We start from the raw sequence: 17724 nt of genomic DNA on the forward strand, positions 1-17724 counted from the left end.
CCAGCAACAAATATGGTGCTCTATATATAGCCAAAAGTGACTCCTGAGCACAGCTTCAGGAATAGGTACTGAGCATCACCTGATGTAGATTCTCTTTGTCCAAAATATCAAATCAATAATGAAAATTCCTAAATTCTAAACAACTGAAGTCATTGAACTCTGTTAATAACCTGAAGATTAAGTTATTATCTTTCATTTCTTCTACTTTTCTTAGGTCATCATGGGAATGAGTAGCTTGAAATTGCTGAAGTATGTCCTATTTGTCTTCAATTTGCTTTTTTGGGTAAGTATATCTCTTCTGATTATGGGTAAACTCACATTTCAACTATATTTTGCTTCTTTCCACTGAAAATACTGACATGGGGTACAGATCCTGTGTACCTGGAGTATGTGAGGCATAAGCTCAGAATAAGGTAATAATTTCCTTCTCATTCTTGTACATATTCAAAAATTGAAAGCTACATGTGTAATTATTTATGGAGAAACTGGTAGATATGGGCTTCTATTGTTCCTAGATGACATCTCTGAATGATAAACATGACTAAATTCTGTGTATCAAATTACTGTTGCCTCCCACTTATTCCTGAAAAGGGGGAACAGTTACATGAAAGGCAAATCAGTTGCCTTTTCTGGTGATGATTCGCATATCAAATTCAACCAATGGATTTCAGGTGTTGAATGGATAGTTATGTGTATAGAATAGTCTTAATGAAGTTAAGGTAATTTCCTTGCATGTGGCCAATCCTGGTTCCATCCCAAGTAACATGATAGTTCCCTAAGCACCATCAAAGGAAGCCCTAAAACTTCAATAAATAACATCACTCCTATGTCATTGCAGTTTACAAAGGGAAATTTATGTGTAAGTACATGGGGAAACAATAACCCAGAAATAGGAAGCATAAAGTTACTGTGTTACCACAGGAATATGCTTGTTTTGTGATTTCATTTGTTTTGTGATAACACTCTAAACACTAAACACTACTCCTCAACATGTGCTCAATAGTTACTCCTGGAGTGTTTAGTGGACTATGTGATGCTAATAACTGAACCTATGCTTCTTGCATAGAAGGCATTTGCTCAGTTCTTTTAGCCAACTCTTCAGCCTTTCTCCTGGTATCTAATTGATGAAATGTAGAGTGAGCGGCACTTCACAGGACTTTTGAGAGAAACTGGGTAAAAAAAAAATAGAAAATATAAGCCTATATAGAACAAATAGAGGAAAATCATTATCATATCAAATAAGTGAGACAATAGGAGCTATTAAACACCCACATCATAATTCAAAATATTATTAAATTCTTTATTTCAGTTCTGTGGCTGCTGCATTTTGGGTTTTGGGATCTACTTTATGGTCCACAACAACTTCGGAGTACTCTTCCATAAACTCCCCTTCCTCACACTGGGTAATGTGCTTATCATCGTGGGCTCCATTATCATGGTGGTTGCCTTCCTTGCCTGTATGGGCTCCATCAAAGAGAACAAGTGCTTACTTATGTCGGTGAGTCCTGAGATACACATGTAGTGTCCTAAGTGGGATTATACAATGTCTTAAGTCATAGGTAAGATGTTTCTTAGCAGCCCACCATGGGTTTACGGAAATCATAGGAATGTAGGATTGGTCATTTTGGTCAGTCAAGTATGTCCAACACTATTGTTCTTTTGAGTGGAGTTTCAGGTGTAAGTCCTCCTTAGCATTCATTTTAAACTGCTAAAAGTACTCTCACTCTTATAATTTCAAATTGTAGTATTTTAATTCTTCATATGTGTTTGAAACAAAATATCATTAATTTGACTAAATTCCTCTTCCACTAATATGAATTTTAATGATGTGACTTAGATTTCTTAGTGGTAGAAAATTTAATTTCTAAATATTTTAATTACAATGACCTCCATAAATGCATATGATGCTTCTCTGTCACAAAGCTACATAAGATTTTCACATAGTTTAGTTTACTTTTCCTTTTCATAAATTGTTTCAAGAGGCTAATATTAAATTGTTTTTATTGATTCTTCATATTTATATGCATCTATTTAAAGTCTAATAGGCTACATAAAGTTCAATAGGAACAATGGGAAAGATCAACATTGGTAGAAAATTGATATCTGTAGATACTTGCTGTTTAGTTGTAGTATTATAACACATTCATTACAAAATAAGATAAGATTTATAAAGAACTAAGAAAACAGGAACAAACACCTCTGCACATGTGAAAAGTAATGTCTAAACCTCCCTAAAGTGTAGTGGGATTGGGAAGAACAAATTAACTCTATAATCATGTTTTTTTTTTATTTTCCCTAGTTCTTTGTTTTACTTTTGATTATCCTTCTTGCTGAGGTGACCTTGGCTATCTTACTCTTCCTGTATGAACAGAAGGTAAGTGGTAAAAAAATATAACTCATTTTCATATTTCTTTTTTATTTTTTGGTTTTGGGGACCTATACCAGACAATGTTTAGGTCCTACAACTGGTTCTGTGCTCAGAAATCACAAGTAGGCTCAGGGGACCTATTGAACCTGGGGATTGAACCCAGATAAGTTACATGAAAGACAAATGCCCTTCCCACTATACTATTGCTCTGGCTCTCATTTCCACATTCTTGAGAAAGAGGAAGAAGTAAGACCTATAATAAAAATAAATATTAGTTGCGTCTGTGAGGTTCCAGAGGCGGCACCAGGTGGGAGACCGTCCTTTGTGTTCGCCCTTCCCCCTGTCGCGTCTGTGAGGTTTCAGAGGTGGCACCAGGTAGGAGACCGTCCTTTGCCTCCACCCCTCCCCATGTCCTGGCTGTGAGGTCTCCTGGGGCAGCAGTTGCCAGGGGACTTCCCACTGCCTCTGCCCCTCCCTCCTCGTCGCATCTCTGAGGTCTCTAGCGCCCCCAAGCTGGGACAGGCTAGGAACCATAGACAAGAGGGTTTTTCGACAGAGGCCTGAAAGTGGCGGAGCTCTACTGACTTCCAGGTAGGGGAGGGCAAGGAGAAGGCAAAGGAACCAGGCTCAACAACACCCCCCACCACTGTAGCTCGAAGTGGTACTGCACTGGCTGGCAGCAAGAGCAGGGAACACTAATCAGGCTCCCGCTAAAGGGCACACTAGAGGCCAAACTTCAGCCAGCCCACCCAACAGTCCCACTCAGAGCTGCAATCCAGAGAAGGGACCCAGCCCAACATCTCAGGGAGCAAAAGCAGGCCAAAATCAGAAGACACTGCTCTCCAAGCCACACCAGCTGGAGATACAGAGAGAACTCCTACTAAGTTCCCAAGTCCACCAAAACGCACAGATCCAAGAGATGAAGATTTAAAAGCAGCCATGAGAAAGGAAATGCAAGCCATGGTACAGGAAATGAGAGAATCTCTAGCCACTGAGTACAAGAAATCCATGGAGGAACAAATTAGCCAAATTAAAGAAGATCTGATACAGAATATGAGAGACTCCATACAAAAGCAATTAAAGGAATTAACAGACACTGTAAAAAGCCAGACAAGCAGAATCACAGACATGGAGAAGCACATAGTAGTACTTGAAGGAAAACTGCAAATCAAAAATGACCAGGAAACCAACAAGTGGGTTTTATCCCAGGAATGCAAGGTTGGTTCAACATACGCAAATCAATCAACATCATACATCACATCAACAACAAAAAAATAAAAAACCACATGATCATATCAATCGATGGAGAGAAGATGTTTGACAAAATCCAACACCCTTTCATATTGAAGACACTTAGCAAAATAGGGTTAGAAGGAACCTTCCTCAAGATAATTGCAGCAATCTATGAAAAGCCCACAACCAACATTATCCTTAATGGCAAAAAACTAGAAGCATTTCCTCTAAGGTCAGGAACTAGGCAAGGCTGTCCATTCTCTTCACTCTTATTCAATATAATCTTAGAAGTCCTTGCAATAGCAATTAGACAAGAGAAGGGAATCTAAGGGATCCAAATTGGGAAAGAGGAACTCAAACTATCTCTTTTTGCAGATGATATGATGATATACATGGAAAACCCTAAAGAGTCCACAGTAAAACTCCTAGAAACAATTAACCATTATAGCAAAGTGGCTGGTTACAAAGTCAATACACAAAAGACAGTAGTGTTTCTCTATACAAACAACAAAGCTGAGGAGACAGAGATTAAAAATACAATTCCATTTAAAATAGTTTCAAAAAATATCAAGTACCTAGGAATCAACCTTACAAGGGAAGTGAAGAATTTATATCAGAGAAATTTCAAAACACTTCAGAAAGAAATTGAAGAAGATCTAAGAAATGGAAGAACATCCCATGCTCATGGGTAGAATCATAGGTAGAATCAACATAATGAAAATGACGATCCTACCCAAACTTCTATATAGATTTAATGCAATCCCCATCCAAATCCATGCATCATTCTTTCAATACTTAGAACAATCAATCATAAAATTCATCTGGAACCACAAAAGACCCAGAATAGCCAAACAGATACTAAAATCAAGAAGATGGGTGGCATTTCTTTACCTAATCTAAGGTATACTATAAAGCCATAGTGATCAAAACAGCATGGTACTGGAACAAAAAGGGAGCCTCAGACCAGTGGGTTAGAACAGAATTTCCAGAAATAAATCCCCAGATATACAGTCAACTAATATTTGACAATAGAGCCCAGAACTTGAAATGGAACAAAGTAAGTCTCTTCAACAAATGGTGTTGGTACAACTGGAAAACCACCTGTAAGAAACTGAAAATTGACCCATACCTCACTCCTTATACAAAAGTCAACTCAAAATGGATCAAAGACCTCGAAATCAGACTTGAATCTTTAAAGTTTATTGAGGAAAAAATAGGCAGAACACTCGAAGACCTATATATTAAAAAAGTTTTTGAGGATGGAACACCAATGGCAAGAATTTTAGCATCAAACATAAACAAATGGGATTACATCAAACTAAGAAGCTTCTGCATGGTGAAGGAAACCCAACTCAAGACAAGAAGATAGCTAACTGAATGGGAAAAATTTTTCGCACTTAACACATCAGATAAAGGGCTGATAACCAGAATATACAAAGCACTCAGAAAGCTGAGTCCCCCAAAACCAAATGAAGCCATAAAAAATGAGGAGATGAAATGAATAGACAATTCTCCGAGGAAGACCAAAAGATGGCCAACAAACACATGAAAACATGCTCACCTTCACTCAGCATTAGGGAAATCCAATACAAGACAACAATGAGGTACCACCTTACACCAGTGAGAATGGCCCACATCAAAAATAATGGGAACAATCTGTGTTGGTGGGGATGCAGTATGAAAGGCACTCTCATCCACTGCTGGTGGGAATGCCCCCTAGTCCAACACCTATGGAGAACAGTCTGAAGAGTGCTCAAGGAGCTCAGAATTGAGCTCCCATTTGACCCAGCAATTGCTCTCCTAGGTATCTACCCCCAAGTTGGAGGGACATTCATTCCAAAGTATGTGTGAACCTCACTATTTATCACAGCACTCAGTATAATAGCCAAGTCTTGGAACCAACCTCAATGTCCAACAACAGATGAGTGGATTATTAAGATGTGGTATCTATACACAATGGAATACTACATGGCAGTCAGAAATGATACAATCACAGACTTTGCAGCAACGTGGATGGACATAGAACATATGTTAAATGAAGCAAGCCAGAAGATGAAAGATAAACACAGAATGATAGCACTATTCTGAAGTACCTAGAATATACACCAGATATACATCCAATACCCCACAATTAAGTAACAGGGTGTAACAGGATAGGAACCTCAAACACAGTAATAATCACCATATACTGGGGAGTATAACCCAAAACAAAGGGGACAGAAACAACACAAAGCCCAACTACACATTATATCATAAAAAAATGAGAAACAACAGAAACAACAGCATAGAGAAAACAGATAGGTAATTATCGTTTTACTACAAAGGCCATAATAATTTACTAGGGATCATATACAAAATTACAGGTAAAGATTACGACAGGAACTTACTGAGTCCGATGGAAACACTTCAAAAAAATATATTTGAATGACTTATCCTTACCACTTTTAAAATAACCTCTCAGTTTTTCTGTCCATAGGGGTTCCTGGATACAAAGTGTGACATCCTATGGTGGTACCTCGGTGCTCAGTCACACGAGGCACCATACTCTGCTTGAAGCATGAAAGTGGCCAGATAAAACTCTTTAACATACCCTTTATCTCTAGATTATGCCTTCTTTTAGGACCTAAAGCACAGGACCAGCCAGATCACAGAAGCAACAACCGAGACCTACGGATTTTTAACACAGGGCCTAAGCATCGAACCCTTTCAACCAAACTAACATGCCCTTTCTCTTATAGCCTCTCTTCTCATTACTTCATATTTTTGTTGCTTTTGATGTTTGATTGCTGGTTTGTTTCGTTTTGTCTAGTTTTTCCTATTCGCTCTTCTTGTCTTCCATTTCCTCTTCTTCCACCTTCTCCTCCTCACTATCATCAATTCAATTTATGTCAAATAAAAACCACATGGTTACCTCCTCTATAGGAAAGGAATGCTGACATATAGGGTGCTGGGGACAAAACTGAAAATTGTAAACACCTAGATAGATAGACCTCACTAACATAATGCTCAGTACTCGAGACACAAAACCTATACATACCCAAAAGTTGATCTATTAAATGTTTCCTTTCCTTAAAAGTACTATACTTAGTACTCAGTGCACCTCTTGCATTCCACACCTCTCTACATTAACATACACCTAAGCTAACTTCTATATGTTTATATGTGTGCAGGAGCACACAGAGACAGGAATTCTCCTTAAGGGACAAACCAAAACCACAAACAACTCATACCTATACCCAATGTAACCCCTCCCATATACTATCCCCTCTCCCTCCTCCAGAAATCCGATTATCCCTTCACCCCTCAATCCCACCCCCGATATTCCCACCACACTCTAACTCTTCACCCTCAGCTCTTAATCCACTAGGCACCAAGAAAGACCTCCTACCACGAGCCAGTACCCACTACTCAAGTGAAGAGACACCCACTCAAGCTATCACCTCGTTCCCGGCAAGAAAACAAAACCAACACCCTGACAGACTCATGTAGTGTGGCCCTCCTAATCACCTCTCCCTAGTGTGGGCTGTGGCTTGATACTGGAACTAGCTCCAAAGGACCCCCACTGCAAGGACTCTACCCAAGACTTTCCTGCCTGGATCCCACACCTCACAAGGAAATCTCAAAAGACAAGGGTGAACCCTATTCTTTCATCATAAGTATAGACCTATATAACACTACCTCTTATCCTGTTTCTCCCAAATGTAAAGTGATCTCTTGTATCACTTTCTCCTCTTTTTCTTTGTTTTTTTTTTCTCTTTTCTTTTTTATTCTTGTTAGTTTCTTTCTTTTTTTTTTTTTTTTTGCCTTCCTTGTTTTAGTTTTTTGGATTTGATTTTTGGATTTAGTTTATTGGATTTGATTTGTTTTTGCTTCTTTTGGGTCACTCCTGACAGCACTCGGAGGGTGCTCCTGGCTCTATGCTTGGAGAACGTCCCTTGAGGGCACGGGGGACCATTTGGGATGCCAGGTTCTGAGCCACTGCCCTTCTACAGAAAGGACAGATGCCTGATCTCCATGCTATCTCTCCTGGCCCCACTTTATCCCTTTAATTACATCTTTATTTAATCTTCTTTTTTTTTTTTAAGAAACTTTTTTCCTTTAGATATGTGTGAGCATATATATTCTTAGTTTTTGTCGGGAGTCTGGTTTCTTTTCTCTTCACCCCCCAAATCCACCAGCAATATAATGTAGCACCACTTCCTCCTGCAAAGACATATTAAACAAAGGGGAAATTGTACTTATAAAAACAAGCTCTTATCTACTAGGGATAAGAACTCATACTTGTTTACAACACAGGGATATCTCCCACACTGAATGTATGTCATGTGGAAACAACTTAGGCTCCAGGGAACTAGACACTGACCGTTCAGCCTTAACTCCTGAATCCCAGACATAGATATGACAGAGTTCTCTGCAACAGCTCAAGGAACCAAATCCCCTCCAGGGCATTTACAATGCTGCTCTGACACCAACATGAGCCAGTCCTAAATTGATAACCTGACAATGGGAACAACTTGATCTAAGAGCAAGTTGTCTTCCCTCATCAGCTATCAATAAGACAAAATCAGAAAACAGGTCACCCTTTGATATGTGCAAAAGCCAAGATCGCTATATACTGGTTGTTGCAACCAAGACTGGACAGTACGCATCCAGGGACCAACAACAACAACAACAGCAACAAAAAGCTCTAGCCTAGCTTTTGGTATACGATCTGTTCAACAAACAAGAGCTCCAATTCCAGAAGTTTGACTGAGATAACCGCAACTGAACGGGTCTTCCAGAAACATAACGAAAGACTTTATCCGAGGCTCCAGTCTAGGAGCAACATAACGACCAAGAACACCAACTACAGAAGATGGATTAAAATGACACTGAAGAAACATAACTGCTAGAACCACAAAGAAAGACTTCATAAACTCCATTCCCTAAGCTGCACAGCCACCAAGATCTCTAGAAACAGAGGTCTGATTTTACCATCCAAGACAAAGCAGAAGTCTTCCACACACCATGAAAGCAGCAAGGGGAGAGTAAATGATCATGCAAGGAGTCTAGAGTTAATCCCATGACAGTATACTTTAGGGGTGGAGAAACCCTGTATCTCCTAGGTCAAGGGAATTCCCTCTACAATATCCCCAATAGTTCCTGTGCCTATGCAGGGGGATAAAGAAAAGGAGGGGAAAAAAAGCACAAAACAATCATTTTTCCACATGTTTATTTACCGATTGATCAATTTTTTTGACGTCTTTATTTTGGTGTGGAGATTACGGTTGATGTCTCCAATATTATTTTATTTTATTTTGTCTTGTCTTTCTCTTTCTTTTTGCACTCGAGCATGATTTGATTTCAGAACCGAGACTATTGTGTGGTGCCTGTCTTTATTGCTGTAGTGCTCATCGGTTATTTAATTCGATATTTTTTCTGTATTGTTGTGGTATTTCAATTACCTTTTTCACATCCTCTCTTAAACTGAGCCTCTAGAGGGACTCAGCCCATTTTCAGCGTATTTGACTTTTGACTTCTTTTTTTTCCTCTTATTTTGTACCCCATTTTATTGCTTTTCTTGCCTTCAAACAAAACCACATACCTCAATTTTTCTAGCTCTACCTCTTAAATAGAGGGGGAAACAAGGAAGGGTTCCAGGACCAAACAGATATGTGATCACTAATAGTAAGCCAGACAAAGAGGGGTCCACCTACTCTAGAAGCCTGGGGGGTTATAGTGGGGTATATGGGTTGTAGAAAGGGAACTGGAATGGGGGGAGGACATAGTTGGTGATGGGTATTCCCCTGACTCAATGTTAATATGTACCTAAAATACTACTGTGAAAGATATGTGAGCCATTATGGAAAAATATGTTTTTAATCAGAAACTTTCTTTGACTTACATGTATTATTATTTTATTATTTTATCAATTATATTATATGTTATGTTATGTCACTATATTATGTTATGTTGGTTTACCTCATTATGCTAATCAATTTTGTCTCTTGAATAAATTCTTACAAGAAAAAAAAGAAAGAAAGTTTGGAGCCAGAAAGATTGTACAGCCTAATAAGGAAGGCACTTGCCTTGTATTTGGTCAACCCAAGTTTAATCTATAACTACTGCTTGGGAAGTCCCTTCCACAAAGGAAAACAAACCAAATATACTATGAAATAAGACAGAAACAAATCACAAAAACAAATAAAACAAAAAATTTCCAGTTAATTTCAAAGCAGGCTTATTTAGTGCTAGGCCTTGAGGAATAACTGCTGCTTGGTCCAGGGACCACCAGGACAACCCTAGCACAGCTTTTGTCTTGGGCTTCCCTCTCACCCAGTGAGATGGCAGGGGACAGGTGAAACAAGAGATACAGGTGAAAACTGAGTAGATACCTTGATCTCTGTACTATTTACTCAACCCAAAATTCATTTATTAAAATCATTACACTTACTTTACTTTCTCATTTGTTCTTTATTTTCATCAATATAATTTTTTGAGCCATTTGAGAATCAGGTACATACATCTTGATCTTTTATCTTTTAATATGTGAATGTTTAGTCCAAAGAACAGGGAGATTCTCTTAAATGACCACCGAATAATGAGCCACCTTAGTAAATGTAGTAACATGGAGGCAGTGCTTTGCCTAATGTCTAATTTATCTCCATATTCAAGTTTTGTCTAGATTCCTAGACAGTTGATGCAGTAATGCCCTTCATAGTGTTGGATATCCTCTGTAATGTTGTTCCCAAACGGCCTGGTAGTCAAAATTCTTATAGATATTTGTTCTAGGGGACCGCATAGAGCAATCATTCAGGAGATTATCCTTGCAGATGAAAGCTTTGAAGACACCATTGCGCCAGAGATGGGGAAAGACAGCAGAAAGAGGGGTGCCATCCCCACCACCATCCTTGATTAATGACTCTTAATTGGGCTTGACTCTATGCTGTTCTTTCTCACTCAAGGAGAGCTCTGGTTAAAGGAAATAATATCAACACTGTGTTGCTCCAGGGTCATTCCTAAGTCCCTGGCTCTCTGTTATCCTTCAGGTATCCTAGTTCCTATTGTCCTAAAGAAGCATTGTTGGAAGGGAATAAACTTTCTCTGGTCATCAGCCTGGAGCTGGTTCTTTCCCTCAATCAACTGGGTAGAAAAAAGTCCTCTGTCCCAGTCCTCTGTCCTGAGTCCCCTATGGCACTCGCCTACAGTTTTGGCACCCTTAGCACATTTCCCTTTCCAATCCAGGCCAAGTAAGCAGCAGTTAAAAACTAAATGTTGCCAGTTTTCTTTCATCCCTTTATCTTTCTTCAATGTGGACATTTTCACAGCCTTTCTTTGCATTTTAAAAAAATTCTAGGTGATTGATGATGCTTAATATTATGAAAATTGTATTTTTGAAGAATATAGCCCCCTTCTCATTTTTTTAATAATCTATGTAGGTTTCTTGAGGATTGATGATTTGTATGTTGGAAACTGGTTGGAAATAAATATGTTGAGAAAAGAAAAAAAAATAAATGATAAATGGAAGAATGGAGCCAAACACTGTTATCATTTAGAAAAGAAAAATAACAGTACAGACGTTTTATCTGATGACTCCTTGAAAGATGCATGGGAAAATAATAAATTTATTATCCTCCTCCATTATTCCATGTGTTTTGAATTAGGCAATATCTGCTTGATGTCTAAAGAGAATCCATACTTTGTTCTTTATCTTTTCTTTTTATAAACTTAGAATTTAAAAAAAGAAAGAATACTGCGTAGCTCTTTCTTGTACACTATCTCATCATTTACATTTTTTGCTAATATGTAAAATCTATTTCTCACCTCTTCAGCTCTGGGGAGCTCAAGTGGAAGAAAGGAGAAAACTGAACCAATAACCTATATTAAAAATCAATATTCTATACATCAATTGCTTTCTTTCGTTTGTTTGTTTTGGGTCACACCCAGCAAATGCTCAGGGGTTACTCCTGGCTCTGTGCTCAGAAATCGCTCCTAGCAGGCTCGGGGAACCATATCTGATGCTGGGATTCGAACCACTGTCCTTCTGTATGCAAGGCAAACACCCTGCCTCCATGCTATCTCTCCGGCCCCATCACCTGCCTTTTATAATGACTTTTTTTTTTTTCTGAATTGTGCCTTGTCTAGCTGAACAAGTATGTGGCTGAGGGCCTGACTGACAGCATACAGAATTACCAGTTAGACAACAGCACCAGGACAGCATGGGATTCCATCCAGTCATATGTAAGTATAGATATAATACTCATTTCAGCCCAAACATCTCCCAACTTCAGTCCCCAAGGACTGGAAAAGGCTTCATTTATTTGAGAATCTAATGTGTACAGCCTAATAGCAATGACTCTATAATAATCATAAATAAGAGAGTATAAGAATATAGATTATTAGTATGAAGTTCTCTAAATTCTTTCTTCCTGCCTCCAACTCAATAAGGCTTATTATTTAAACACTACTAAGATGTAAGGGAGACACAAATATACCATACTAAATTATTTTATATATATTTATCCAAAATGGGGGGGAAGTATTTGGGTCAATTTAGGGGTGTTCAGAGGGGAATCCTTGTTGAGCATTGGACCATATGTGGTGCTGGATATTGTTAAGCCATATGCAAGGCTAGTGCCTGACCTCCTATGATTATTCTACTTCTTATCATCGTTGGAGTGTTTAAGGAGCCTAGATTTTTTTTTTTTTTGAGTTACACCCAGCAGCACTCAGGGTTATGCCTGGCTCTGCACTCAGAAATTGCTCCTGGCAGGCACAGGGAACCATATGAGATGCTGGGTTTCGAATCACTGTCCATCCTGGATCAACTGCCTACAAGGCAAATGCCCAACTGCTGTGCTATCTCTCAGGCCCCAAAAAGCCTAGATTTTTTTTTTTTGCCTTTTTCCGGGCCACACCTGGTGACACTCAGGGCTTACTCCTGGCTATGTGCTCAGACATCGCTCCTGGCTTGAGGAACCATATGTGATGCCAGGGAATCAAACCATGGTCTTTCCTAGGTTAGCACATACAAGGCAAATGCCTTACCGCTTGCACCACCACTCAGGCCCCTATATCCTAGACTTTTTAAATTGAATAGCCTTCTATTATAAAATTCCATGGATGTAAAATTTTTTATGTGTAGTATATGAATAAATGATATATGCCTTAATAGCTATATGAATAGAACAGTATAATAATTTCTAGTTGCAGAAAATTCAGTCAAATTAGTTTTAATTTTTTCCAATGTAATTATATCTAAAGTATATCTAATGTAATATATCTAAATGTTTTTCTCCAAGGCCTGCAGTTTTATTTATGTTGACTACCTAATTATCATACTTTTTTTTTTGTCTTTTAACTTTTAGCTACAATGTTGTGGTATAAATGGTACAAGTGATTGGCCTAAAGGTCCACCATCATCTTGCCCTTCAGATCCACAAGTTAAGGTAATTTTCGGGAAACTTTACTATTACTAGACAATATGATTAATTTTTAATTTCCTTATAAACTATACTTTCCAAGTGGGAATATAAACCCTTGAATAAATAGAAACCAGAAAGATTGCCAAGGTAACAAGACAAATAATAAGTGTGAACAAGTTCATTTGGATTAGAGATATCATAAATAAAATTTTTATTAAAATTATTATGAAAGGAAGCAAGTGTGCCAGAGGAATATGTATAGATATTCTTGAGCAAGGATGATTGCTCCTTTGGCTGCAAGTGATGTTTGTAAGGTTGTTTGTTAAAAATATTTTCTCATTTAAGGATAAATTGATTTAACATATACAAGTCAATCAATATAATAAACCATATCAAAAGAGAAAATATAAAAATTATGTGTTTATGTCAATAACTGGAGAGAGAGCACTAGATAAGTTCAAGTACCCATTCATAATAAAAACTCTCAACAAAATGGGAATTGAAAGAACATTTCTCATTATAGACAAAGCCATTTAGCACAAGGCAAGCAATATACTCAATGGGGACAAACTAAAAGCCCTTTCTCTAAGATCTGGTGTAAGAAAAGGTTGCTGCCTGTCACCACTTCTAGTCAATTTACTACTGGAATTACTTATCATAGTAACTAGACAAAAAATAAATCAAGTGCATCCAGATAAAAGCCGTTTTAACAAGTGGTGTTGGGAAAACTGGTTAACTACATGCAGAAAAGTGAGTTCAGACTTCTCTTTAACACTGTGCACAAAGTCAAATAAAAATGGATCAAAGACCTTGATTTCAGATCTGAAACCATAAGGTACACAGATAAAAACAAATAACAATCCATAACATTGAAGCAAAAGGTGTTGCCAAGGAGAAAACACCATTGGCCAAGCAAGTAAAAGCAAAGACAAACAATTGGGACTAAATTAACCTAGGAAGCTTCTGTACCTCACAGGAAATGGTTACAAGGACACAAAGAGTACCACAGAATGGAAGAAATTATTCATATAATATGCATCTGATAAAGGAGTAATATCCAAGTTGTTAGTAGGACTTAGCAAGAAAATAGGGTTACTATTTAAAAATGGGAAAAGAAGTAAACAGATGTTTCCTCAAGGAAGAAAAACAGATGGCCAAAAGGCACATGAAAATTTCTCAACATCACTAATCATCAGGGAGATGCAAAACAAAAAAAAACAAAACAAAAAAAATGATATATCACCTCACAAAGAGTAAGAACAACCAGAGCTGAAGTGGATGTGGAGATAAAGGGACTCTTATTCACTGCTAGTGGGAATATAGGCTGGTTCAACTTTGTTGGAAAATAATATGGATATTCCTCACGAAACAAATAACTGAGCTCCCATATGATCCAACAGTGCCACTTCTTGAGATAAAACCTAGAAAACCAAAAACATCATTCAGAAAAGCCCTCTGCATCCCTATATTTATGCAGTGCTATTTACAATATCCAGAATCTGGAAACAACCCAAGTGCCCAAGAACAGAAAAGTAGGACTCCTCCATGTGCTTTGACAAATAGAAGGCATTTTACAAGGCCTCTGTTCTGCTCTGTGAGGTGGCCTAACCACTCCACCCAGAAAAGCTGTTGAGGGCACAGCAGAGAAGATCTTCTGAAGGGCACATCACCAGAGGTAGGATATCTCTGCCTATGAAGGGTGGATCCATAGTAATGAGACCTCTCGGCTTCCATTTGCAGCGGTACACATCATCTACCCTAATGAACTACAGCATAACACATAGAAAAGACCACACTACAAGTGTGATACTGGAGAAACAACACAGGACAACATCATGCATAGAAAACAAAGGTGCTCTAATGAAATAAAAAGTGCCAACCACCTATTTAGCTTCTAAGATTTTTAGAGAATATGAAAGATAAGCATAGAACTCAAATAAAGCATGGATGAAGTGAACAAATCACAAGTAAGAAAAAAAAGGATATAAAAGTGTAAATAAGAGAACTCAAAACTAAAATAATAGGACTGAAAACATGACAGGCAAAATGAAAACTTCACTGGAAAGCTTCTCCAACAGGGTAGTAGCAGCTGAGGACAGAATCAGTGAGCTGAAAGATCTATATATAATTTCCTATATATAATAATAATATAATATATTCTATATATTATATATAATATAATCATAATATAATCTCCTATAAAATAGGAGAGATTGGAAAAAATCCTTAAAGCAAATGATTAGACGATGGAAACAATACTCAAAGCTGTAAACAGACAAAAAAATAGAAGTCTTCAATAAACTCAACAGAAACAGCAGAAGACTCATTGGAGTCCCAGAAACTCAGGAAGAAAATCCCCAAAAAGAATCAACAGTCAAGGACATCATTGCAGAGAAACTTACAAATCTAAAGACTGCATGCAACCAAATCCTGCATGCCTGAAGAGTACCAGATAAAAGAGACACAAAGAAAAGCATGCCAAGACACATCCTAGTCACAATGGTGAATCCCACAGATAGGAATAGAATTCTTAAAGCAACATGATCAAAAAGGGAAATTACATTCAAAGGAGCATCCTTATGATTTACAGCAGACCTGTCACAAGAAACCCTCAAGGCCAAAAGAAAGTGGTGGGACATATTGACAACACTCAATGAAATGAATGCTTTGCCCAGAATACTGCACCCAGCCAGACTCACATTCAGGTTTGAAGGACATATACGTAGCTTCACAGATAAACAACAGGCCAGAAACTTTACAGAGTCAAAACCAGCCTTACAAGACAAACGGAAAAGTCTATTTAAGGCAAGATATACTAATAGAAACACCAAATTTCTCACAAAGATGGCACTAAATCCCATGACAATTATCTCTCAATATCAGTGGATGAAACACAACACTTAAGAGACACAGAGTGGCAAAATGGATCCAAAAACTGAATCCAAAACTCTGCTGCCTATAAGAAACACTTCTAAATAATCAGAATAAACATATACTCAAAATCAACAGTTAGAGAACAATTTAATAAGCAAACAACTGCCTTAAAAAGCTTGAGTAGCCATATTAATATCAGATAAAAAAACTTCAGATGTAGAAAAGTTATAAGGGACAAAGATGAACATTTTGTAATAATTAACAGATATGTACAACAGGAAGAAATATCATCCCTAAACATATATGCACCCAAGGAGGGACCAGCAAATTATTTAATACAATTGTTGACAAATCTGAAAGAAGACAGCAGTAGAAACAAAATAATAGTGGGAGTTACTTAAACATGGCCCTGCCAACCCTTGATGGTCAACAGGCTGAAACCCACAAGAATATATTAGCTTGGAAAGAAGAAATGGAATAAAGTGGCCTAGAAAAAAATATAGGGCACTCCACCCCTGAAAACTGGATTCACATTCTTCTCCAATCCACATGGGTCATTTTCCAAGATACCATATACTGTCCCATAATACATACCTCCATAAAATCAAGAGGAGAGAAATTTTACAGACTACATTTTCAAATCACAATTCAATAAATATAGAAATGAGAATTTCAAAGAGATGCAGAAGAAATACTTTAACACCTGGAAATTAAACAGTTCACTTATGACCCAACCAGTGGGTCAGAGATGAAATCAAAGAGGAAGTTAAATGATTCCTGGAAACAAATGCAAATGAAGACACAAATTATCAGAATTTGTGAGACACAACAAAAGTGGTATTAAGAAAAAAATTAGTAGCTTTGCAAGCACATATCATAAAGGAAGAAGGATCCTACATAAATAACTTAATGACACAGCTTATAAAATTGAAAAGTGATCAACAAAATAAAAAAATAGGTAGGAAGAAGAAAATAGCAAAGCTTAGAGCAACAATTAATGAATTGTAATCCAAAAAACACAATGTGATCAACTATAGAAAAGTTGGTCTTTGAAAGACTAAATAAGATTGATAAACCACTAGCAAAACTCACAAAGGGAGTGAGAGAAACTTAATAAACTGGATTAGAAGTGAAAAGGGGTAGATCACTATAGATAATACCGAAATTCAAAGGGTAAACAGAGACTACTTTGAGAAACTCTCTGTCACAAAACAAGGGAACATGGAAGAAATGGATAAATTCTTAGACTTGTGTAATCTTCCATGGTTAAACCAGGCTAATCTAACATATCTAAACAGACCCATAACTATTGAGAAAATTAAATGGTAATCAAAAGTCTTCCCAAAAAATCCCAGGCCCAGATGTATTCACGAACAAATTCTTTCAAACCTTTAAGAGGAACTACTACCAATGCTTTTCAGGCTCTTAAGGGAATTGAAGAAAAAGAAACACTCCCTAATAGTTTTTACGAAGCTAACATCACCCTGATCTAAACCAGAGAGAAAGAAAGAAAGAAAGAAAGAAAGAAAGAAAGAAAGAAAGAAAGAAAGAAAGAAAGAAAGAAAGAAAGAAAGAAAGAAAGAAAGAAAGAAAGAAAGAAAGAAAGAAAGAAAGAAAGAAAGAAAGAAAGAAAGAAAGAAAGAAAGAAAGAAAGAAAGAAAGAGAAGGAGAGAGAAGGAGAGAGAAGGAGAGAGAGAAAGAGAGAGAGAGAGAGAAGAAAGAAAGAAAGAAAGAAAGAAAGAAAGAAAGAAAGAAAGAAAGAAAGAAAGAAAGAAAGAAAGAAAGAAAGAAAGAAAGAAAGAAAGAAAGAAAGAGAGAGAAGGAGAGGAGAGAGAGAAAGAGAGA

The 17724-nt window shown here is 37.5% G+C and overlaps 1 protein-coding gene across 1 annotated transcript in view; it reads left to right on the top strand.

The window, feature by feature from the left end:
• Positions 1-220: 220 nt before the first annotated feature.
• The window catches only part of CD53 (CD53 molecule), a 29216-nt gene continuing 11712 nt past the window's right edge, over positions 221-17724 (top strand). Inside the window, exons 1-3 of the mRNA XM_049765852.1 lie at positions 221-283; positions 1310-1498; positions 2300-2374. Of these exons, the coding sequence (XP_049621809.1) occupies positions 221-283; positions 1310-1498; positions 2300-2374 (327 nt within the window). The remainder of the gene's footprint in view (positions 284-1309; positions 1499-2299; positions 2375-17724) is intronic.

Source organism: Suncus etruscus, chromosome 19 (genome assembly GCF_024139225.1).
Source record: "Suncus etruscus isolate mSunEtr1 chromosome 19, mSunEtr1.pri.cur, whole genome shotgun sequence".
Lineage (NCBI taxonomy): Eukaryota > Metazoa > Chordata > Mammalia > Eulipotyphla > Soricidae > Suncus > Suncus etruscus.